Below are 25,485 nucleotides of genomic sequence, written 5' to 3' on the forward strand. Positions count from 1 at the left end.
CCCTCCACGTCGTGTCACCAACTCTTAATCTAGCGTGTCACAGATTCCCTTCATGGCGTCTCACCAACTTTGAAAGCTGTCGTGTCACAGATTCTCACCATGGCGTGTCACTAACTCTTAACTCTGGCGTGTCACAGATTTCCTCCATGGCGTCTCACCAACTCTGAGCAGTGCCGTGTCACACATTCCCAACACGACGTTTCACAAACTCTAAACCCTACCCTGCGACAGCCATCTAACATATGGCCTGCTATAGCAGGACCATTTCCTGCTTTGGATTCACATATTTCTCCTTTCAATTCACCATCGTATCAAGGATTTCTGATTTCACATCATTAGTCAAGCTTTCCATTCATGACAACCTGTTCCTCGTTCGATTTAATATCTCTATTCTCCTATTATCTGAATGTCATGTCTCAAATCTCTGAAAACTCATCTCATGCAACATTATTTTATTTTGCACAATCTTCGAGAAAAAAATTTGGGTATTTTGTATAATCAATCTTTACATATTTATTTTTTTCTTCTATTTTTCACCTGTTTGAGAGTGTACGCTAATAAAAACGGCTCATTAAAGATATTTTTATCTCAAAATCTTTTTTGATGGTTAAAAATAACTAAAACTATACTGTCGATTATTTACAAAAACACGTTATTTATAAAAATTAAAAAAAAAATTCCCATTTTCTTTTCCTTGATGTATTTTCCCCGCCTCTCAATAAATAACAGCTAGTAAAATAAATATTCCGTGAACTGAGCAGAGTGGTACCTCCCGCCAAACCCGAACCAACGAAAGGGTTTAAGTTCACTCTTCTCTTCCCTTCTCACTCCCAAAACCCTAACCCCTTCTCCCTTATCTATTTTCCAATCTCCATTTCTCTTCTTTTTCTCCAATCCCAAAACCCTAGACCCTTCGACACTGAGAATGAGCTACGCGGCCTACAAGATGATGCACTGGCCCACCGGAATCGATAACTGCGCCTCCGGCTTCGTCACCCACTGCCGTGCGGATTTCACGCCTCAAATTCCGCTCAACCAGACTGAAGATCTTGAATCTGAATGGCCCGCAAGGCGCGGCATTGGTCCCGTTCCGAACCTCATCGTCACCGCTGCTAACCTTCTCGAAATCTATGTGGTCAGGGTTCAAGAAGAGGGCAGAAGGGAAGCCAGAAACTCCACTGAAGTCAAGCGCGGCGGGGTTTTGGATGGGGTATCCAGGGTTTCTCTCGAGCTCGTTTGCAATTATAGGTTTGGCTCCAAATCCATAAAACCTTTAAAAATATATGCAAATTCTATATGCCTATATCTATAGGATCAACCTTTTCTTTTTCTTAGTAGTACTAATTTTTCCCCTCTCTCTTGTCCTTGTTTTTTCGAGCGTAGGTGTTAGTTTGCTTAGTGAAAATGATTTGGATAAGTGGCGGATTCCATATATTGTGTGCCGTTTGGTTATTATTTTTGCTACTTTGTCTTTTGGTTTCAGAAGCTAACAGCAATTTTTTAAGAATAAAAAAAATTTAAAAATTTGAATTTCATGGATTGTTGAAAAAGCATATAATTTTACTTCTACATAGAACCGTTATGTTTGAATCAGCGTCATTGGTTAGCCATATACTCTTCATTTTTGATCAACATGGTTTTGCTTTTACCTTACCGCAAAAAGTAAGTGATGAAAGTACCAACCAACTGGAGCTTTAAAATTTTCCCTTCCTTCTCTTTCCATGTTGTTTTAGAATGTTCTTGCTTGGTTTCTGACCTGCTGTGCTTCTCTTTGGTATTTTTTGTTTTAAATTCTGTTGCAGGTTACATGGTAATGTTGAATCTATGGCGGTACTATCTATAGGAGGTGGTGATGGCTCTAGGAGGAGAGATTCAATTATCTTAGCCTTTCAAGATGCCAAAATTTCGGTCCTGGAGTTTGATGATTCCATCCATGGTCTTCGAACAACGTAAGGATATATATTGAAAAGTGCTATTCTTACCCATTCTGATTTGTGGAAGCTTTGTCATGCTCCCCGTTTTTAAAATTCTTATCTCAGAGCTACTTTTTTGTTTGATGGTCTGTTTCCTATATTTGGAAGCTGATATTTGCCCATTGATGGTGATTCCTTTTCCAGCTCAATGCATTGCTTTGAGGGCCCGGAGTGGCTTCATTTGAAAAGAGGAAGAGAATCATTTGCTAGAGGGCCACTGGTAAAGGTTGATCCTCAAGGCAGGTGTGGCGGCGTTCTTGTTTATGATTTGCAAATGATAATACTTAAAGCTTCTCAGGTCTCTGTTGCTTCCTGTCCTTTTGAATTTATCATAGTTCACTTTTTCTATGTCTAATAACGCTAAGAACAGACTTTTCATGTGAAGGGAGAAAATGCTAGAACAATGAGTATCTCTCTCAAATTTCCATTTTTCCAGTTTGTGCATTTATTTGTGTGAGTTTTTACAATGTCAATTGTTGATTTCTAAAGGATAGCAAAAGTTTTGCTGTTTGTTTGATAGCATCTTGAGAATAATAATTTCACAGATGCTATATTCTGAGAAGTCATGCATTTACAGATTCCTACTTCTGTGGATGAGGAGTACTGGTTCCTATCATCATGCTTTAACAAGAATTCACTCCCATAATGCAAAATATAATAACATTTGAATTGTTGGCTAGCCTGGACAAAAAAAAAAGCTAGTATCATTTTTTTCAAAAAAAATTTTTGGTAAAAAATATGAATTCTAATTAAATTCTGAAAAAATTTATTTAAATTGTTGGAAAATCTTACAGTTATACATCTATAATCACAAGAAACAATATTTTAAAATTCAAATTCTCATGAAATGGGATGGCTTTTGTGGTTGCTGATGTTAAAAGGTATTAAGCATTCTTAAGAAGCCCTTTGTTTTTTTTTTAAATCTTTTATATTGGATCTTTATTTGTCAGGCTGGTTCTGGATTTGTGGGAGAGGATGATGCTTTTGGATCTGGAGGTGCAGTTTCTGCTCGTGTTGAGTCATCTTACATTATCAATTTACGAGATTTGGACGTGAAGCACATTAAAGATTTTATATTTGTGCATGGTAAGTTTGACCGACTATGTCTTATTGGTTTTATGATTTGTATTGGAAGTACTTGAACTGTAACAAGTTAGTGTTCCTATTGTTGGTTTAAATTTGCAAAAAATCAGTTAGTAGTTTGGAATTTGGGAACTCTGCATGTGGACCATGTTGTCCCTGTTGGATTGTAGTTAAATTGAATTATTTTGCAGTCTTTGTTAGACTGTCGCTTTCTTATATTGGCTATTGAAATTCTGTTGCTCAGAAGACTTGCTAGAATTCATTTTATTTTTCATAATGTCATAGTTGAAAGGCTTTTGGTCATTTTTGATACAACTGATGTGGCTTTGACTAATTGCTTCTTATATTTTTGTTTGGTTTTGTTTTTTATTTTTATTTGAGCTCCTTTTTGTTTCCTTGATCTTTTCTTACATTTAATTATGTATCATCTAGGGTATATTGAGCCGGTGATGGTTATCCTTCATGAGCGGGAGCTTACTTGGGCTGGGCGAGTCTCTTGGAAGCACCATACTTGCATGATTTCTGCACTTAGTATTAGCACAACCTTGAAGCAGCATCCTCTCATATGGTCAGCAGTTGTATGTTCTCAACATGATTAGGTCCATCTGTAAATATTTTATAACTATTAACAGAAATACCTTGATATATTTTGTGGACCCTAAGCTACAAAGTCAAATTTGACTAAGATAGTTTTCTATCGAATAGTCTTTTGCAAAGGCCTCTGCTGTTGTGAATCCTTGCTATCTTAATTGAGCTAAGAGCTGTTAATAGTAAGTTCATGTATCTGTATTTACCATGGAGTTTAGATTTTGCTATTGATTCTTGATAACAAATTTATATGAAGTTTATATAAATCAATTTCCTTTTTCCTCCCCTTCTGATAAAAGTAAAAAAAAAAAAACTCGTGGCCACTGGATATGTTCCCTAGGTAGAAGTGGATGCTCTGATTGGCTATCTTTTCTGTGGCTTTTCATTTCAAAACAGTTGAGGTTGATGCAAACTTCCTTAAAACGTGAAAACTTCCAGATCAGCTGAAAAAACTTTTATTACTGCAATTATTGCCAGTGGATACTATTAAAAGTGTGAGGTGAACTTCTCTGTGCTAATCTGTATTAACACAATTATGAGATTTATCCTAAGTATAAAATTCTGAAATACGGAAATTTTGCATTTTGTTGTGCTTGAGATTTGTACATAGTCCTTCCAAAAGCCATTTGTTTGATTGTTGATATCCTTTTTCTTTTCAGAATCTTCCTCATGATGCTTACAAGCTGCTTGCAGTTCCGTCGCCAATTGGAGGTGTTCTTGTGATTAGTGCAAATACTATTCATTATCATAGTCAGGTATACTTTTCTTTATTGTGTAGGCACTTGAGTTGGTCTAGCATCTTATTATGGGCTTATTTTTCTTCAGTCCTTCTTTTATTTAATTTAGTGATGCTTGTTATCTGGGTTTCAAGTTTGTCCTTAATAATGTTATAACTTGCAAGTATCCTATATGTGCAGTCGGCTTCATGCGCACTTGCTTTGAACAATTATGCTATTTCTGTTGATAACAGGTTCATGATTCTCCTCTCTCTCTCTCTCTCTCTTTCTCTCTCTCACACACACACACAAGTGCTTGCTCACATGGTACTTACCGACTTATACCCATGTACATGTACCTGCAACTGCGGCCACACACTCTGTATTTGTGATTAGGCTTTCTATGTAATTGGTTTATGCAACTTGTAGTAGTGTTTGCAATTAAAAATCTCAGAAAATTGGGATCTCCCTTCTAATTTTGGCCCCATTATATGATCCCAAAAATGTTCTCTCTTAATTACGGGCTTAATAATGTTTATTATAGCTTAAATGAGGTCCTAATTGGTCGGACATCAAATAAAGATCTTAATCCAACATATTCTTGGAATTTAATCTTGACTTCTCTTGACATTTTTGTTGTTCATGTCACCTCAAGGTTGCGGCCATTCAATGCACTTTACAATAATGGTGAATATGGTAGGGTGTGATAAGTCATGGTTATGCATGGATGTCATAGGATGGTAGAGCATGTCCTAGGTGTCTTGTCAGCATTACTTGATTCCTGTGAGAAAGGTGGAGGATTGTGTATTCTGGTGTGTCAGATTAGTGCCTTAGGCTTCACTCATTCTTGTGTGAGCATGTTTGTCACTGGATCATGTATGCTTATCTGATCAATTTTAGGAAAGAGCTGTTTGACTCTTTTGTATGCTTCAACAGTTGCTTGTAGTGTTGACAACAATGACTGATCACTGCATTGATTGAATAATCACCTTGCAGTTTCTTTATCATGGTGGTCTATTTTCTTAAAGAATTTATTGAGACAATGGTTAAACGTGTTAGCATCTAATATTCTTGATGTTCGATGCCTTGGAGAGATGGAAATATTTCTGTCTTGTTGTTGTAACTGTTATATAAAGTAATTATCTTTCCTCGTTGCAATTTAATCTAGAGGACTTAGTTGTGGTTGTAATATGTCTATATGTTGATGAATCAGATTCTAAAATTTTGTTTTTTTATTTGCTTCAGCTTCTTTTGAAGACCCCCGTTTGACCTCATGCTGATTGTAGTTTGTTTTTTTCATTTTAGTCAAGACCTTCCAAGATCAAATTTCAGTGTAGAACTTGATGCTGCTAATGCAACTTGGTTACTAAATGATGTAGCCTTGCTATCAACAAAGACTGGAGAACTGTTATTGCTGACCCTTATTTATGATGGGCGGTAAGTGTTTTCATTTGGTTGTCATTTGGATTTTCACTTGTACTTTGTTTTATTTTAGTTTCCTTTAAGCTGAAGAATAAGAACTCGGTCTTTTTTGGGTTTGATGTCACAATTAATTGAATTGGTAGACAATGGTTGTTTTACATGGCAAAGTTGGTCATGGTGCTTTGTAAGGAAAACACAAATTAACAAGGTTTATAGGTTTTTGTGTTGGCTGATTGTCAAAATGCTGTTGTCTTTTTGATAAAAAATAGGGATATGAACATTAAACATCCAAAAAAGAGGCAGTGTTGAGGGCCTACCATTGAGAACAGTTAGATTTAAATAGGAATTCTGTTGCAGGCATATGTCCATGTTGATATCAGATATTTGATAGCATTACTTTCTTAAGTTTTATTGATTTGTTACCATGTTGTTCTGAAACTTGGTTTTTCCTCCTCTGAACTCCTTTAATCTTAACTCAAATTTCTTTGGTTATTCATTTCAGCAGTTTATAAATAAACTTGAAAAAACGAAAACTAGTTTCGGTTAATAAGTATTTCCACTGGTAATTTATTGACGGAGTACAGAGGAAAATATGACTTCTTGTTATGTTATAGTGCATTTTTTTTCTCTGTAGTCATGCAATTGGGGAAGTTTTTTTATTCTGCTTGTTTGTTAATTCATTCTTTTCTCCTTTGAAGGGTTGTGCAGAGACTTGATCTTTCCAAGTCCAAGGCTTCAGTACTTACTTCGGTTAGTTAAACTGTTAGATTTTTCATGCTAATGCAGGTGCCTTTTTTTCTGTATTTTCCAGCCATTGACTAGTTATTTTGGGAATTTTGCTGAAATTCATTTAGGACATTACAACTATTGGAAATTCATTGTTCTTTTTGGGTAGTCGATTGGGAGATAGTTTGCTTGTGCAATTCAGTGGTGGATCAGGAGCGTCAGCCTTGCCATCTGGTTTGAAGGAAGAGGTGTATATTACCATCAACTTCTATTCAGTACTTTGTATGCTACGATTTAATTATTTTAACATATTGTTGGTTGTTGGACTGTGTGGCATTCCAATGCTAGCATCAGTATCTGCTCTTTTACATTTGACTTTTTAGGCACTTTAAGTTGATTGATAATCTCACAGTGAAGTCCTGTTATCTCACATCCCAAGAAAATCATGGCATTCTTTCAACAAATTTCACTATACATTTAAACTTTGTTCTTCACTAAATCTTTGTACTCTTGAGAATACTATAAAGATTTTTATTCTGGTTTTTCATTCTTCTAGGTTGGAGATATTGAAGGTGATGTCCCTCTGGCAAAGCGATTGCGAAGGTCATCTTCTGATGCTTTGCAAGATATGGTTGGCGGTGAAGAGCTTTCTTTGTATGGTTCGGCCCCAAATAACACTGAGTCAGCACAGGTGGTGTACCATTCTGTAATTAATGAAGGGCCTTTTGCTGATTGCTTTAAGCTTTATCTTATAGAAATTTTTTTTAAAATAACGGGGAGGGAAATCAAACTCTCCCGGGCATTAGAACAATCAAATAACTAAATCTATCTAACAATTGAGTATCTAAATTAGTAATAAAGAGCTTAGGCTAGAGACTTAGAGACATCTTTGCAGTCAAAGTAAAAAACTGGACAATTGTTTCATTCCTGTGGTATCAGCTGCTGTTCTCATGATTTCTCATTTTAACAGTTCATCTGTTAAAATTGTAGTTGTTCTGAAGTTTATTTGTGTAATAGGTTCAACAAATTAGTTATTGGGTTTAGGATGTTTCACTTATTATAATTTAGACTGCAGTTACCAGCATGAGATGAATGCTATTTTTGTTATTTATTACACTTGTTCAACGTATCATATGCTGCAGGGTTCATTGTAATTATGGTTATTACTTTTATTCTTTCACCCTACTAATGTTTCCCTCCCTCCATGTGTGCAGAAGACTTTCTTGTTTGCAGTGAGAGACTCATTAACTAATGTTGGCCCTTTGAAGGACTTCTCATATGGCTTGAGGATTAATGCTGATGTGAATGCAACTGGAATTGCCAAACAAAGTAATTATGAGCTGGTTAGTTTGTGAGTTAGGATGCTTTTTCTTCTGTCGTCTTTGATTAATGGATATGGAAGTGGTTCATGGAAAATGAAAAAAAAATTGGTGTTATTGCAATTGACTAGATGTAAACACCCCATCCTCCCCAACTCCCCCGAAAAAGTCAACTGGAGCATGTTCTCTGAACCTTCTTATTTTTGTTTGTTGTTTTTTTTTCTTTGTATTCTGTATCTAGTGGTCGTAAAGCATTTAATTTCCTCTTCTTGTTTTGTGGTTTGGATTTTTTAAAAATATTTTATTTTTGGTTTGGGTGGGGAGGGGGAGGGGGGGGCTTGATTTGAACTTGGGACTTTTTTTTGAAGGTGCAGCTACTATCGAGCTTAGACATTGCCTTTTTCTGTGTATTTGTATATTGTGCATTTTTATAGCATTTATTTCTTTTTCTTCTTTGGAATTAATTAATTGTGCATGAAGTCAAGTCTTGGCTAATCTTTCAGGTGTGCTGTTCTGGCCATGGAAAGAATGGTGCCCTCTGTGTTCTACGACAGTCAATTCGTCCTGAAATGATTACCGAGGTCTATCCATGCTCTAGCTCTGACTGAATTTTTCCTGATTAAGATTTTAATTATTGATATCATTTATGTAAATATTTTTCTAGTTGCCATTGTTAATCTAACTAATCATTTTCAGTAGTACATATATCACATCTTAGTGCTGGAAAACCTCATCTGTGCAACTCTGTGCTTGCATCCTTACATGCACAATTTTGTCCCCTGCAGGTTGAACTAACTGGTTGTAAAGGAATTTGGACTGTCTACCACAAGAGCACACGCAGTCACAGTGCTGATTTGTCTAAAGTGACTGATGATGATGATGAATATCATGCATATTTGATTATAAGTCTGGAGGCGCGCACCATGGTAGTCCCATTTTCTAACCTTTGATATGACTTTTCACTTTAATTCTTTATCAAAGTCAATTTAATTTTCCATTGTTTGATCAATTAACATTTTTTAAAAAAGCTCAAAGAGATTTTATCAGTATGAAATCCGACTTTCTAGACTTCAAATTAATGCTTTGTCATATTGCTAACAAATTAAAAAAAAAAAATTGACTTCTTAACTTGCAATCGGCGTCACATATTTGACTTTCTGGATTAACCACTTCTAGTTCCCTATGATCAACAGGTGCTTGAAACAGCTGATCTTTTGACAGAAGTGACTGAAAGTGTAGACTATTATGTTCAAGGAAGAACAATTGCTGCAGGAAATTTGTTTGGAAGGTGGGACCAGTTACATGGCCTGTATTTACATGAAATTAGTGTATTTGCCTTGGTTTGTTGTCAAATTTTCTAGATGAATGATGCTGTACATTTAGTTTTTTCTTTTGGTTGATATTGTGTTTTTACTTGATTTATAGTTTATAAGGGGTGCTAGTAAATGCTGTCTGCTTTAATTCGTTCCATACCACTCTCGCATTAAGTAATTTTGCATGCCCACTATACATTTTATGGTCTAAATTAATTTTATGTTCAAACGTATAGTCTTGAGAGTTTTTAGTAACTCAAAGTGAATTGGCATTGTTGTCTAATTTGGCTAATTACTGTATTACTTTTCATTAGTAGAATTTGAGAGTTTTCTTGCTTGATAGGTTTGAACTCTGTGCTGGAACATTGCAGTCTTTCCCCTTTCTATTTCCATTTACCCATGTAATATATTAGATGTTGTGCTTCAAACACTACTTTTAACTTGTACTTGTCTCATTATGTTCGCTTATAGGCGTCGAGTTGTCCAGGTCTATGAACGTGGTGCTCGAATTCTGGATGGTTCTTTTATGACTCAAGAACTGAGTATTCCATCACCAAACTCTGAATCTAGCCCTGGTTCTGAGAATTCTACAGTAATATCTGTTTCTATTGCTGATCCTTATGTGTTGCTAAGAATGACTGATGGAAGCATTCTTCTCCTTGTTGGAGGTATGTTTCGCCATAGATGATTTTGCATGTGGGCTTAACTTGTAAATCTGTTTACTTGCCATGGTTTATACCCTTCATAACTTGTCTTTACTGTGTTACAAAACTGTACATCCTGTTGCTTCCATTCTTGGATTTCTTGCTGATTTTATGCTTAACCTTGAATTTCAGATCCTGCTACTTGCACTGTTTCTATAAACACTCCAACTGCATTTGAAGGCTCAAAGAAAATGGTATCTGCCTGTACATTGTATCATGATAAAGGTCCAGAGCCATGGCTCCGCAAAGCAAGTACTGATGCGTGGCTTTCCACTGGCGTCGGGGAGTCCATTGACGGTGCTGATGGTGGGCCACATGATCAAGGGGATATATATTGTGTCGTTTGTTATGAGAGTGGTGCTCTTGAAATATTTGATGTGCCAAATTTCAATTGTGTTTTCTCTATGGAAAATTTTTCATCTGGAAGAACCCGCCTTGTTGATGCCTATACACTGGAATCTTCTAAGGATTCTGAGAAAGTGATTAATAAAAGTTCTGAAGAATTGACTGGCCAAGGCAGGAAAGAAAATGTTCAAAACCTGAAGGTTGTTGAGTTGGCCATGCAGAGATGGTCTGCAAATCACAGTCGTCCATTTCTTTTTGGAATATTAACGGATGGAACAATTCTTTGTTATCATGCTTACCTATTTGAAGGTTCAGAAAATGCTTCTAAAGTTGAGGATTCAGTTGTTGCACAAAATTCTGTTGGCTTAAGCAATATTAATGCTTCTAGGCTTAGGAATTTGAGATTTATTCGCATCCCGTTGGATGCTTACACGAGGGAGGAGATGTCAAATGGAACCTTATCCCAAAGGATTACAATTTTTAAGAATATTAGTGGTTATCAAGGGTTCTTCCTCTCTGGTTCAAGACCAGCTTGGTTTATGGTATTCAGAGAACGGCTTCGAGTTCATCCACAGGTCAGAAATGTAGTTTGTTATTCAGTGAGATTTAAATAATTTAATGGTTTACTCAAATTGGCTTTGGATTAAATACTTGGTAAAATTAGACCGAGTGACTTTTGGCCTGTTTGAGAATTGATGATTTTTTTTTTTGCTATCTTGTCTTAATCTTCTTTCCCAAATTCATTTTTTCATTAATAAATAATAATTTAAATGCCATTTAATATTTTGCCTAGGTCATGAAGATGTCTGCTTGATTTTTTATCTAGGACTCTATGAATGAAATCAATATAAAAAAACTGCCAACTTGGTGACAAAGTCACATCCTTAATTGTTGCTTAATGTTATGTGAGCAAGTGTGCTTCTCTCATTTACTTTGTTTTCTTTTCTTGCAGCTATGTGATGGATCTATTGTTGCTTTCACTGTTCTTCATAATGTCAACTGTAATCATGGGTTCATATATGTTACATCGCAGGTTAGGTACTTTCATATTTTGAAGCAATAGGCTTTTGCATACTGGCTAAAAGCGCTAACTCTTTTTTGCATTTTTAATTTTTCTAGGGTATTCTAAAGATTTGCCAAATCCCATCTGCATCAAACTATGACAACTATTGGCCAGTGCAAAAAGTGATCCCTAGCCCACCTTACAACAATCAGAAATTTACTTTTTTTCTTAAATTATTTCTGTCATTGTACTTACTAGAAACTTTATCTCTTGTTTAGATTCCACTAAGGGGCACTCCACATCAAGTGACTTACTTTGCTGAGAGGAATCTTTACCCAATTATAGTTTCAGTTCCTGTAAGCATATACTCTCTTCCTCTTCTTTATTTCTTTTTAGTATGATGCCAATATCTAAAGTGCTTGTTATTGAAACCTTTAGAAGCTAATATAGCCTACATATGGATAGAACTGGCATGCTGACTGCATCTTTTCTGGCCACCACTGATTTGAAAATGAACTTACATTGTTGACAACTATTCATTCTATTGAACTCTGTGCTTTTGGAATTCTGCAAACCTGCATGCATGCTATTTGCACCAGGTTGTTAATTTCATAATTCATACTCACAATAATTGGTTAGATTTATTAAACTTTTTGGCAATTATCATGACTAAAGAATGAATAGGTCATGTTTTCTCATTTTCTTCTTAAAGTTATAGAAGCCAGTGATTGGGCATTTTATCAGAGGCTATACATGTATTTCCATTGAATTTTAGTTAGGGAGTAAAATTTGCCTAAGCTTGTGCACTGTACTTCAATGAACTTTTAATTATGAAGTTGTCTCTATATTCTTTTATCAAACTGTGATGCCTTTCAATGCCAGGTTGCTTCCTTTAGCATAAGTGATAAAAGTAGGACAGATCTAGTGCCTCTATTTATTTACATTTTGGGTTTTCAAGAGCTCTTCATCTTTAATCCTTTTTTTAAAAAAAAAAAAAAAACTGGGGAGAGTGGCATTGTTTCCTGAAGTATCATGCTAATCATTGATAATTGCAGGTTCATAAGCCAGTTAATCAAGTGCTATCTTCATTGGTTGATCAAGAAGTTGGCCATCAGATGGACAATCATAATTTGAGTTCTGATGAGTTGCAACGAACTTATACAGTGGATGAGTTCGAGGTTCGGATTTTGGAACCTGAAAAATCTGGTGGTCCTTGGGAAACTAAGGCAACTATACCAATGCAGAGTTCTGAAAATGCTCTAACTGTGAGAGTGGTCACTCTGTTTGTAAGTTTGGTTCTTTCCATTGTTCTGGTTGTTTTAGTCTTGGCTTTATGTGCTTCATGCAGCTGGAGGAGGGAGAGTTTGGATGAATGATGAAATGCATAATATTGTGTTAGTCTTATAGCAAGCATCTTTTCTATCAAAGTTAGCATTTAAAAGAGACCATAATGAATTTATAAGTATTGGCTTAATTTATTCTTCATTCTAAAAAAGACGGGACAAATTTTATAAGTATTGGCTTAAAGGGAAATATAAGAAATCGGACAAATCTGGCATGGGCATTTCCTCATTGTAATTAGCAAGTCTTTTCTGGGGATATCTCATTTCCCTTTTACGGTTTAAAAGAGTCTCTATTTATGCAGTGCTTTATTGCAGAATACCACCACAAAAGAGAATGAATCCCTTTTGGCTATTGGGACAGCTTACATTCAAGGAGAGGATGTTGCTGCTAGAGGACGTGTGATTTTGTGTTCAATTGGAAGGAACACTGATAATCCTCAGAATTTGGTACTTTTTGTTTATCTGATACTTCAACTTGTTTAATTCAAATCTATTCTATGTTTTGCTTTGTGAAGTCTGTCATCTCCATTGAAGTTATAAATTGAATTTTATCCTCTATAGGTGTCAGAGGTTTATTCAAAGGAACTAAAAGGTGCTATATCTGCTTTAGCCTCCCTTCAAGGTCATCTATTGATAGCTTCTGGTCCGAAAATTATTCTACATAATTGGACTGGTAGTGAGCTGAATGGCATTGCATTTTATGATGCTCCACCATTATATGTTGTGAGCTTAAATATAGTAAGTGCTGCTTAACTTCAGTATCTTTATGACATGCTCTAGGTGAAATGCCTGGACACCAATCTGACTTTAGTTGTGTCCATCTTATTTATTTTATTTTAATTTTATAGATGAAGTTTTAAACTGTTTGCACACTGCAAATGGTTCCTGGCGGCCATTTGCCTTTTTTTGTTTCATTTTAATGCATTTTTTAGTTAATATGTATAAATCTAACCGCAGGTCAAGAATTTTATCCTTCTTGGTGACGTTCACAAGAGCATATACTTTCTCAGTTGGAAGGAACAGGGTGCTCAACTTAGCTTATTGGCCAAGGATTTTGGCTCCCTTGATTGTTTTGCAACAGAATTTTTGATTGACGGAAGTACATTAAGTCTCATGGTTTCAGATGAACAAAAGAATATTCAGGTTTAGTACAGCGATTTTTTCTGCAATTTTATTGTTGTAAATTTGTGTATGTTGTAGTAATTATTCTTCAGTGATAAAATTTTTTTGATATAATGAGCTTTTAACCTTGTTCAAACTCCCCCTCCCTTCCCCTTTATCTAATGCTATTTGGCTTAGGTGTAGCTACTGATCTGGTACAAAGAATTACAAAGAAATCATGGATGATACAACGTGAGAGAATATGTGGTTATTCAATTACTTTACTGTTAAAATTCTAGGCATCTTCTAGACACTGTGCTTGTTGACTCCCGTTTCTTTAGTTGAAAGGTCTTAACTTCATCTAGCTGCGGTTTACTTTATAATTTGTCATTAGGCTTCACACTGTTTGAGCTATTTATTGAACCATTAATATGTTCATTCCTTTTTTATATTGCTAGTTGATTATCATTGTTGAAAACTTTGATTTTACCGTGTGCCACAGATATTTTATTATGCACCGAAGATGTCTGAAAGTTGGAAGGGACAGAAGCTTCTTTCAAGGGCTGAATTCCATGTTGGTGCCCATGTTACTAAGTTCTTGCGGCTCCAGATGCTTTCTACTTCATCTGATCGAACCAGTGCCACTGCAGGCTCTGATAAAACCAATCGATTTGCTTTGTTATTTGGTACTCTGGATGGCAGCATTGGCTGTATAGCTCCTCTGGATGAACTCACATTTCGTAGATTGCAGTCACTACAGAAAAAGCTTGTTGATGCAGTTCCACATGTCGCTGGCTTAAACCCAAGGTCTTTTCGGCAGTTCCATTCAAACGGAAAGGCTCATAGGCCCGGTCCTGACAGCATAGTTGACTGTGAGCTGCTTTGCCAGTAAGTAACATCTTTTTGTTTCTGAAAAATATTACAGCAAGTATCATTTTCTGATAATTATTGAGTGCTAGTTTGAGAAAAGTTTGTTGCATTTTTGTATTCTTTCCCCTGCCCTTTGTGCTGTTTTCTGTCTCTGGCTACAGAAGAATAATAGGTTTGTGATTTTTCTTCTTTCCCAAGCATAACATTTGGCATTTATTTTCAAGTTTTTGGTTGGTCTGCCTGACTGTGTATCAGAATGCATCATTCCACTAATACTCAAGACAAAATTTTCCTTCTGAAAACTAGTAACAGATATTATTTACTTTGTTTCTTTAAATTAATCTTCCATGCAAAATTCGTGAGATGTTCTTTGGAAGAGTCTCAGTTGCATTTTGTTAACCTATATCTTGAGCATGAGAATTCCTTGTAAATACAATTTGCTTAAATTCTTGACATCAATAGCTCATTTTGAGTACTTAATTTCCACAAGATGTATAAAATACCTCATTCCCTACATCTCTGATCTGAGCGTTGCTATGAGAGTAAAGTGTCTGGCCTTGATACGAGCTACTGTCTTACACTGTAATTGCAACAGAATCTAGGAATTGCAAGGTTCCCACAGGGAACTGCATAGTTCACATTGCTAAGGATGCCAGTGAATAGAAGTTAGCACCAAGAGTATCATATGGGTGCTGAAATAAATTTTTGTGATTTCTGTTTTGTAGTTACGAAATGCTTCCATTGGAGGAACAGCTCGATATTGCTCACCAGATTGGAACGACGCGTTCCCAAATTCTCTCTAATTTAAATGATCTTACTCTGGGTACAAGTTTCTTGTGAATGCAGCAGATATTAAGGCAAATATTAAAACAACATTGACTGAACCTAAATCAGATGGGCTATACCTGTTGCAGAATGACACCATTCAAAAGCTTCTGTAGATCAGGGTTGATATCTTTATTTAATGAAACATGACTTGTTTGATCCTGAGAAAGAGAAAAAATGTTGTTTAGCCACTGTACCTATCAAATTTGTTGGATTAGAATCTTGTATCTTAGAGCTAGAGTTCACTCAAATGTAACAGGACTGATGACAGATATTGTGAAGAGTTGAGTACTGTCTCCAATTCTGTACAGCCTCCGAGAAACTAGAAGGTTTAAATTGTTTAGGCTATACACTCGTACATTCAGAAATATGTTTCATGAAAAGTGCACCATGACTAAAATCTTTATGGAGATTTTAATTAGATGCACTAAATCCTGAACCGTTGGGCAGAGGATAAAAATTCAACCTTTATGTCATTATTTCAACAATGCTTATTTTATTTTGACGATTTTTTACATTCATCTTTATAAATTTGCATCAAATTTTTATAAAGGTTTTTATTATTATAATTTTTTTTATCTTTAACTATGCATTTATAAATTTACATTTGTACTCTATTAGATATTATTTGTTTGAAAATATAAATGTAAATAATTAATTTTTATTAAAAATTATGTTTATTTTGTCTATATTGACTTGTTACGGTAAGTTTTAACACATTTATGTCAATATGTCAACAAAGTTTGTTTCAACATTATGATTTTTTAGTTTATTTTTATAAATTTATGTCAAGATTTTTAAAGGGTTATTTGTCACTATAACTATTTTGTCATTATTACTATATATTTATAAATTAACATTTGTACATGATTAAATATTATGTGTGAGAAAATAAATGTAAATAATTATTTTTCACTAAAAGTATATTAAATTTGTAAAAGTGATTTGTTATTGTAACTCTTAAATATTTACATTAATATTCTAATAATGTTTATTTCATCTTTGTGATTTTTTATATTTATTTTCATAAATTTACGTCAAGATTTTTAAAAAATTATTTTTATTATAACTATTTTTATCTTTATAATTATACATTAATGAATTAATTTCATTTTCTTCAGTTGTTATTTTAATTTTCTTTTTTCTTAGAAGCCGATTAAATGTGTTAACCGGCTATAATTATTAATTTTCCATCTATGGTTGCAATTTCATCCTATAAATCAAATGGTCATTATTCTTTGACTTTACACTAAGGTCAAATATCATGATTTTACTGTAAATTTACCTTGTTCACGTAAAAATCAAAATGTGCTTCAACTGGCAAGCTCGATCTGTTGGTTTAATTTGTATTGATGATACATGGTCTTTATTATTTCTCACCACGTTGATAGAAGGTCATGGAGAAGTATCTAACAACGCCATTACACTTGAAATCATGAAGAGTAAAACTCTATTGTCTTGGACAATCTTTTGTATTAATTATCATTTAACCAATTGCTATAAATAAAATAGTTATGTAAATAATGAAAATGGAGTAGATAATTTAATATAGATTTTTATGCACCTATATGTTTGAAGAAGCATCGTTTAATAAATTACAATTTATAAAATTAAAAAAAATTACAATTTAAATTGATCTCATATGTTACGCTATAAATTATTTTTTTCTTTATGCATCTTTCTTGTTTTGAAATGTACAAATAGGAAATATTTTTTTAGATATTTAATACTTTTTTCATTTTTCTGTATTATGAAATTATTTTTATGATTTTTTTACCTTTTCATATAAAAAACATTAAATATTTATATTAAAAATTTTAAATTTTATATAATATATATTAAGATTAATTATTTTAATTTTCACGAAAATAAAAAAGAAACAAATATTTAGATAAAAACAGTAATTTCTAAATATAATATTAATGACTTTGATACATTTTTTAAATGTTTTTGTTATTTTACATGTAAGTAGGAATGCCCACTAACACCTAAAAGGTATAACAATAGTTGTTATTTTTTGACATGTATTTAAAATGAGTTAATTGAAAAGAATTATAATTTCACGTGCTATTAATCATATAAGTACGAGATGAAATAGGTCTTGACTATATAAATATGAGTTTTTTTATCACTTATCAAATATGTATTTTAAATTGAAAATATGAGTTTATGATTTATTGGTTTATTTAAATTTTATTTTTAGAGTTTAAAATTAAGATCGTACGAGATTGAACTTTAAGTTTAGGTCGTAACTCTTCATTTGAACCTTGTTTAACAATTTTTATTATTTAATAATATACTACTAAATCTTTTGCAAAAAAATCTAAAAGGAAGATTCATAAAAATTCAAAGAAAATTAAAAGTGAAACAAGTTACTATTTAATAAATATATTATTAAATTTTTTGTAAGAAAATTTAAAAGAACAAGTTATAATCAATTTTGAGTTGAAAAATTCAAAAAAAAATTTATCACTCTCAATTTATTTTACGGGAAATAAATAAAAGGCCAAACAAATTATAACTGAGTTGAAAAATCTAATGAAAAATTTATCACTCTCAATTTATGTTACCGAAAATAAATAAAATAAACTGTGGTACTCTGGCTTCTGGCGTCCCCATATTTTTCTTTTTCAAAACGTTACCTTTAATTGACCGTTAGCTTCAAAACCCATCCCCCACGTAGTTTTGCTTCAGTCAGAGCCATGCCTATATTAGTCATCACATTTCTCAAGCCCCACGCTTCCCATCTCTCTCTCTTGCGCGTCGCCAAGCCGAACGCTATCCTTCTCAACGCTCCACCGCCGTTGAGCCGCCGCCGCAGGTTCAGTCGAACAACCGCCTCTGCGGTGAACACTTCTTTAGTTCAACAAAATTCCTCGACAATCGCCAGCGACGAGCCGCAGAAAGTTTCTGTTCTAACATTTCAACATGCTATTCAAAGGCTCCAGGTTCCATGAACTACTACTACTTACATTTTTTTTAAAAAAGAAAACCTCCATTTCTTTTTGACTAATTTTTTACAAAATAAAATAAACTGTGGTACTCTGGTTTCCGCGCGTACACTGGTTTCCGGCTTTGCGGTACTCTGATTTCCGGCGTCCCCTTATTTTTCTTTTTTTCAAAATTTAATTTTTTGGCGTCCCCTTTTTTTTTTTTCAAAATTTAATTTTCAAAATCAGCTCATATTTAGCGTTACCTTTAATTGACCGTTAGCTTCAAAACCCATCCCCCACATGTAATTTTCCTTCAGCCAGAGGCAGGGCCTTCCCCTTAGTCATCTCATTTCTCAAGCCCCACGCTTCCAATCTCTCTCTTGCGCGTCGCCAAGCGGAACGCTATCCCACCGCCGTTGAGCCGCCGCCGCAGCTTCAGTCGAACAACCGCCTTTGCATTCTTCAGTTCCTCAGTTCAACAAAATTCCTCGACAAACGCCAACGACGAGGAATTAAATGAAATCCTTTATTTATTTATTAATTTTTGCTCAGTTTGGCTCAATAATCTTTGGTCGTCTTGTTCTCCTTTTATTGTATTTTTGGTTGATTATACAATCTCTTTTGTCTAAGTGAAATCCAATTTTTTCCAGAAAAAAGAAAGAAAGGCAAAAGAAAATAAGTGAATTTAACAGTATTTTCTCTACAACAACAGCTATGAAAATTTATTTGATCCTGATCTGTCATTTGTTAACATCTCATTAAGTTGCTACTTCTTTGAACCTATAGTTTCACAATACTTGTTCAGCTTTTGTAAGCATTCATCCAACTGTTACACCTTATTGTTTTAAATTATTTTTTGGTGATGAAAATCAATGTAATTGTTGCTAAATTTGTAGGAATATTGGGCGTGGGTTGGATGTGCAGTGATGCAATGCAGCCGCACGGATGTAATTGTTTTTACGATTTGGATTCTTCTGCTTTTCTTTCTGGCCAAATTTTTTTTCGCTGCTGCTTTTTAGATTCTCTTTCAATTTCCAGTTTGTTTCATTAAGGTTTTGTTTGTAATGACAGGCTAGAACGGGACTATGGATCCATTGACATACTTAAAAGTTCTTGGTCCAGAACCATGGAATGTTGCGTAACTATACTTATTGAAGCAAGTTTCTATAAGTTAAAATAATTTCTTATACATTTTAGTAATTCTTTTTGTTTCTAAGTCTGTCTTTGATCATTATTTGTTGAGAACACTTTTCTTTGTATTTATTATGTATGAGCTTAAATATAATGGGGGAGGTTCAATGCATCATTGGATTTTACATTTTCTGGTTGTTTGGCTTGTGTTGCATAGACTTTCATCCATTTTCAATTATGTTTCCTTTCAGTTATTTATTTTTGTGTTGTTGTGCCTTTTTTTTTTCTTTTGCACCATCAGGCATGAGAGTTTTTCATGCTTACTAGTGATGGAAAATGCAAAGTTCGCAGAAGCTTCTCTGATTAGATTATTTAATATGCTATCATACTGCATTAGAATTTTGTTAAATTCATTCATGGTGTGAGAGAGCATTTTGAAAATTGTTGATAGTTCCTAATTTGGAGTTATGGAACTTTGGGAATTTTAATAAGAACAGAAATTAAATGTATCATGCTGGTGGCTAGCTTAGTCTTGATTCTTATAGGCATACATATTACAAGTTGTTAATTTACTGGCTGTACGACTTTCATTGCTTTCACTGTTGTTCATAATGTCAACTGTAATCATGGGTTCATATATGTTACATCGCAGGTTAGGTACATTCATATTTTGAAGCAATAGGCTTTTGCATACTGGCTAAAAGCACTAACTCTTTTTTGCATTTTTTATTTTTCTGGGGTATTCTAAAGATTTGCCAAAATCTGCATCAAACTATGACAACTATTGGCTAGTGCAAAGAGTGATCGCTAACTCACCTTACAAGAGTAAGAAATTCACTTTTTCTCATAAATAATTTTTGTCATTATACTTACTAGAAACTTTATCTCTTGGTTAGATTCCACTGAGGGGCACTCCACATCAAGTGACTTATTTTGCTGAGAGGAATATTATCCCAATTATACTTTTGGTTCCTGTAAGCTTATATACTCTTCCTCTTCTTTATTTCTTTTTGATATGATACTAATATCTAATATCTACAGTGCTTGTTATTTAAACCTTTACAAGCTAATATAGCCTACATATGTATAGAAGTGGCATGCTGACTGTGTCTTTTGTGGCCTCCAATGATTTGAAAATGAACTTCCATTGTTGACAACTATTCATTCTATCAAACTCTGTGCTTTTGGAAATCTGCAAACATACATGCATGCTATTAGCACCAGGCTGTGGATTTCATAATTGATACTCAGAATTGGTCAGATTTATTAAACTTTTTAGCAGGTATCATGACTAAAGAATGAATAGGTCATGGTTTCTCATTTTCTTCTTAAACTTATAGCTGTCAGTGATTGGGCATTTTATCAGAAGCTATACATGTATTTCAATTGCATTTTAGTTAGGGAGAAAAATTTGCCTAAGCTTGTGCACTGTACTTCAATGAATTTTTAATTATGAAGTCGTCTCTATATTCTTTTATCAAACTATGATGCCTTTCAATGCCAGGTTGCTTCTTTTGCATAAGTGATAAAAGAAAGACAGATCTAGTGCCTCTATTTATTTACTTTTTGGGTTTTTGAGAGCTCTTCATCTTTAATCCTCTTTTTTTAAAAAAAAAAAAAAAGTGGGGAAGAGAGGCATTGTTTCCTGAAGTATCATGCCAATCACTGATAGCTGCAGGTTCATTAGCCAGTTAATCAAGTGCTATCGTCATTGGTTGATCAAGAAGCCGGCCATCAGATGGACAATCATAATTTGAGTTCTGATGAGTTCCACCAAACTTATACAGTGGATGAGTTCGAGGTTCGGATTTTGGAACCTGGTGGTCCTTGGGAAACAGGCAACTATACTAATGCAGAGTTCTGAAAAATGCTCTAACTGTGAGAGTGGTCACTCTGTTTGTAAGTTTGGTTCTTTCCATTGTTCTGGTTGTTTCAGTCCTGGCTTTATGTGCTTCATGCTGCTAAAGGAGGGAGAGTTTGGATGAATGATGAAGTGCATAATATTATGTTAGTCTTATAGCAAGCATCTTTTCTATCAAAGTTAGCATTTAAAAGAGACCATAATGAATGCATCACCACTTCATAGCTTAATTTATTCTTCATTCTAAAAAAGACGGGACAAATTTATAGGTATTGGCTTAAAAAGGCAATATAAGAAATTGGACGAATCTGGAATGGATCCTTCCTAATTGTGATTAGCAAGTCTTTTCTGGGGATATCTCATTTCCCTTTTGCAGTTTAAAAGATGCTATATCTGCTTTAGCCTCCCTTCAAGGTCATCTATTGATAGCTTCTGGTCGTAAAATTATTCTACATAATTGGACTGGTAGTGAGCTTAATGGCATTGCATTTTATGATGCTCCACCATTATATGTTGTGAGCTTAAAGATAGCAAGTGCTACTTAACTTCAGTATCTTTATGACATGCTCTAGGTGAAAAGCCTGGATACCAATCTGACTTTATTTGTGTCCATCTTATTTATTTTATTTTAATTCTTATAGATGCAGTTTTAAACTGTTTTGCACATTGAAAATGGTTCCTGGCGGCTGTTAGCTTTTTTTTGCTTCATTTTAATGCATTCTTTAGTTAATACGTATAAATCTAACTGCAGGTCAAGAATTTTATCCTTCTTGCTGATGTTCACAAGAGCAGATGCTTTCTTAGTTGGAAGGAACAGGGTGCTCAACTTAGCTTATTGGCCAAGGATTTAGGCTTCTTTGATTGTCTTGCAACAGAATTTTTGATTGACAGAAATACATTAAGTCTCATGGTTTCAGATAAACAAAAGAATATTCAGGTTTAGTACAGCCATCTTTTTGGCAAATTTATTGTTGTAAATTTATATATGTATTGTAGTAATTATTTTTTGATGATAAACTATTTTTGATATAATGAGCTTTTTTACCTTGTTCAAACTTCGCCTCCCTTCCCCTTTATCTAATGCTATTCAGCTTACGTATAGCTAGTGATTAGGGTAAAGGGTAAGGGGAAGGGAGGGGAGTTTGAATGAGGGGAGGGGAGGTGGGGGGTGATTTGAACATGGGACCTTTTTTTTGAAGGTGTGGCTCCTATTGGGCTTAGACATTTCCTTCAAGTTTTGTGTATTTGTATATTGTGCATTTTTATAGCATTTATTTCTTTTTCTTCGTTGGAATTTTTTACCCCAAATGATTTTTGGGTTTATTGTGCCTGAAGTCAAGTCTTGGCTAATCTTTCAGGTGTGCTGTTCTGGCCATGGAAAGAATGGTGCCCTCTGTGTTCTACGACAGTCAATTCGTTCAGAAATGATTACCAACTTCTACCCATATTCCAGCTCTGACTGAATTTTTCCTGATTAAGATTTTAATTGTTGGTATCATTTATGTAAATATTTTTCTAGTTGCCATTGTTAATCTAACTATTCATTTTCAGTAGTGCACATATCACATCTTAGTGTTGGAAAACCTCATCTTTGCAACTCTGTGCTTGCATCATTACATGGACACTTTTGTCATCTGCAGGTTGAACTAACTGGTTGTAGGAATTTGGACTGTCTACCACAAGAGCACATGCAGTCGCAATGCTGATTTGTCTAAAGTGACTGATGATGATGAATATCATGCATATTTGATTATAACTCTGGAGGCGCGCACTATGGTAGTCCCATTTTCTAACCTTTGAAATGACTTTTCACTTTAATTCTTTATCAAAGTTAATTTAATTTTCCATTGTTTGATCACTTAACATTTTTAAAAAAGCTTAAAGAGACTTTATCAGTATGAAATCCGACTTTCTGGTTTTCAAAGTAATGCTTTGTCATTTTGCTAACAAATTAAAAAAAAAATTGACTTCTTGACTTGTAATTAGCAACACATATTTGACTTTCTGGATTAACCACTTCCAGTTCCCTATGATGAACAGGTGCTTGAAACAGCTGATCTTTTGACAGAAGTGACTGAAAGTGTAGACTATTATGTTCAAGGAAGAACAATTGCTACGGCCAGGAAATTTGTTTAGAAGGTGGGACCAGTTACATGGTCTGTATTTACAAGAAATTAGTGTATTTGCCTTGGTTTTTTGTCAAATTTTCTAGATGAATGATGCCATACATTTACTTTATTCTTTTGGTTGATATTGTGTTTTTACTTGATTTATAATTTATAAGGGTGCTAGTAAATGCTGTCTGCTTTAATCCTTTCCATACCACCCTCGCATTAAGTAATTTTGCATGCCCACTATACATTTTATGGTCTAAATTAATTTTATGTTCAAATGTATAGTCTTGAGAGTTTTTAGTAACTTCAAGTGAATTGGCATTGTTGTCTAATTTGGCTAATTGCTGAATATTACTTTTCATTAGTAGAATTTGGGAGTTTTCTTGCTTGATAGGTTTGAACTCTGTGCTAGAACATTCCAGTCTTTCCCCTTTCCATTCCCATCTAGCCATGTAAAGTATTAGATGTTATGCTTCAAACACTACTTTTAACTTGTACTTGTCTTATTATGTTCGCTTTTAGGCATTGAGTTATCCAGGTCTTTGAACGTGGTGCTCGATTGATTGTTTCACAACAAATGTTTTGATTGACGGAAGTACATTAAGTCTCATGGTTTCAGATGAACAAAAGAATATTCAGGTTAGTACAGCCATTTTTTTTGCAATTTTATTGATGTAAATTTATTTGTATATTGTAGTAACTATTTTTTGGTGATAAATTATATTTGATATAATGACTTTTTACCTTTTTCAAACTCCGCCTCCCTTCCCCTTTATCTAATGCTATTTGGCTTAGGTGTAGCTAACGATCTTGTACAAAGAATTACAAAGAGATCATGGATGATACAACATAAGAATATGTTGTTATTCAATTACTTTACTGTTAAAATTTTAGGCATCTTCTAGACACTGTGCTTGTTGACTCCCATTTCCTTAGTTGAAACGTCTTAACTTCATCTAGCTGAGGTTTACTTATAATTTTTCATTAGGTTCTGCACTGTTTGAGCTATTTATTGAACCATTGATATGTTCATTCCCTTTTTATTTTGCTAGATGATTACCATTGTTGAAAACTTTGATTTTATTGTGTGCCACATAGATTTTTTATTTTGCACCTAAGATGTCTTAAAGTTGGAAGGAACACTAATAATCCTTAGAATTTAGTAACTTTGGATTATCTCATACCTCAACTTGTTTATTCCAAATCTAGTCAATATTCTATATTTTGCTTTGTGAAGTTTGTCATCTTCATTGGAGTTATAAATTGAATTTTATCTTCTATAAGTGTTAGAGGTTTATTCAAAGGAACTAAAAGGTGCTATATCTGCTTTAGCCTACCTTTAAGGTCATTTATTGACAGTTTCTGGTCCTATAATTATGCCTAATTGGATTGGTAGAGCTGAATGGCATTACATTTTATGATGCTCCACCATTATATGTTGTGAGCTTAAATATGGTAAGTGCTACTTAACTTCAGTATCTTCATGACATGCTCTAGGTGAAAAGCTTGGAAACCAATCTGACTTTATTTGTGCCCATCTTTTTTTTATTGTTTTAATTTTTATAGATGGAGTTTTAAACTGTTTGCATTCTTTAGTTAATACGTATAAATCTAACTGCAGGTCAAGAATTTTATCCTTCTTGGTGATGTTCACAAGAGCATATACTTTTTAGTTGGAAGGAATAGGTTACTGTAGATACTAGATTTTAGTTAATACTGTTATTCTAAAAAATTACGTTACAATATAATGTTGTACAGAGAACAACCAAAACAAGTGAAAATGCCTTCACGCAGAATAAATAAAACAAGTGAAGCGTTATTTCACGTAGAACAACTAGAACAAATGAAGTGCTACTTAACGCAGAATAACTAGAATAAATAGAACACTACTCCCTATGGAACAATTAATGCAAGTAGAACAACTACTTTGAATAGAATAATCACTTCACTTGGATGACAGTGAAAGCAACTCGGAATAAGTGGCAGGGTTCATAGGTTACTTTCATCTTGGGATGTTCCAGAGAGTTTGGCTTGGTGGCTCAGATATGAAGGTAGTTAAGAGGTCTTCCTCTTAACCCTTTCCTGAAGTACAAGTGTTTCACCTTCTTACCTTGT

The 25,485-nt window shown here is 34.1% G+C and overlaps 2 protein-coding genes across 7 annotated transcripts; both read left to right on the forward strand.

The window, feature by feature from the left end:
- LOC18605417 (cleavage and polyadenylation specificity factor subunit 1) lies at positions 746 to 25,081 on the forward strand. 6 transcript variants are annotated; one of them, XM_018117375.1, is made up of 26 exons: positions 746 to 1,248; positions 1,803 to 1,949; positions 2,118 to 2,271; positions 2,924 to 3,059; positions 3,489 to 3,634; positions 4,304 to 4,399; positions 4,562 to 4,614; positions 5,666 to 5,797; positions 6,481 to 6,532; positions 6,637 to 6,756; positions 7,065 to 7,199; positions 7,723 to 7,851; positions 8,331 to 8,408; positions 8,613 to 8,753; positions 9,021 to 9,115; positions 9,612 to 9,808; positions 9,977 to 10,764; positions 11,142 to 11,222; positions 11,309 to 11,374; positions 11,471 to 11,548; positions 12,248 to 12,478; positions 12,851 to 12,982; positions 13,097 to 13,273; positions 13,493 to 13,678; positions 14,139 to 14,524; positions 15,232 to 15,839. In XM_018117375.1, exons 1-26 carry the CDS (start codon positions 926 to 928, stop codon positions 15,344 to 15,346), a joined length of 4,374 nt encoding a protein of 1,457 aa, XP_017972864.1. In that variant the 5' UTR covers positions 746 to 925; the 3' UTR covers positions 15,347 to 15,839. The 6 variants fall into 6 exon arrangements, with proteins under 6 accessions (XP_017972864.1, XP_017972865.1, XP_017972868.1 ...); XM_018117376.1 differs by having other exon boundaries at positions 7,726 to 7,851; XM_018117379.1 differs by lacking the exon at positions 15,232 to 15,839 and adding an exon at positions 13,835 to 13,888 and having other exon boundaries at positions 14,139 to 14,232.
- On the forward strand, positions 18,027 to 19,419 carry LOC18605418 (glycine--tRNA ligase, chloroplastic/mitochondrial 2). Its single transcript, XM_018117595.1, has 3 exons — positions 18,027 to 18,279; positions 19,161 to 19,211; positions 19,336 to 19,419. The coding sequence occupies exons 1-3, from the start codon at positions 18,034 to 18,036 to the stop codon at positions 19,360 to 19,362; spliced, it is 324 nt and encodes a 107-aa protein (XP_017973084.1). The 5' UTR covers positions 18,027 to 18,033; the 3' UTR covers positions 19,363 to 19,419.

Source organism: Theobroma cacao, chromosome 3, assembly GCF_000208745.1.
Source record: "Theobroma cacao cultivar B97-61/B2 chromosome 3, Criollo_cocoa_genome_V2, whole genome shotgun sequence".
Lineage (NCBI taxonomy): Eukaryota > Viridiplantae > Streptophyta > Magnoliopsida > Malvales > Malvaceae > Theobroma > Theobroma cacao.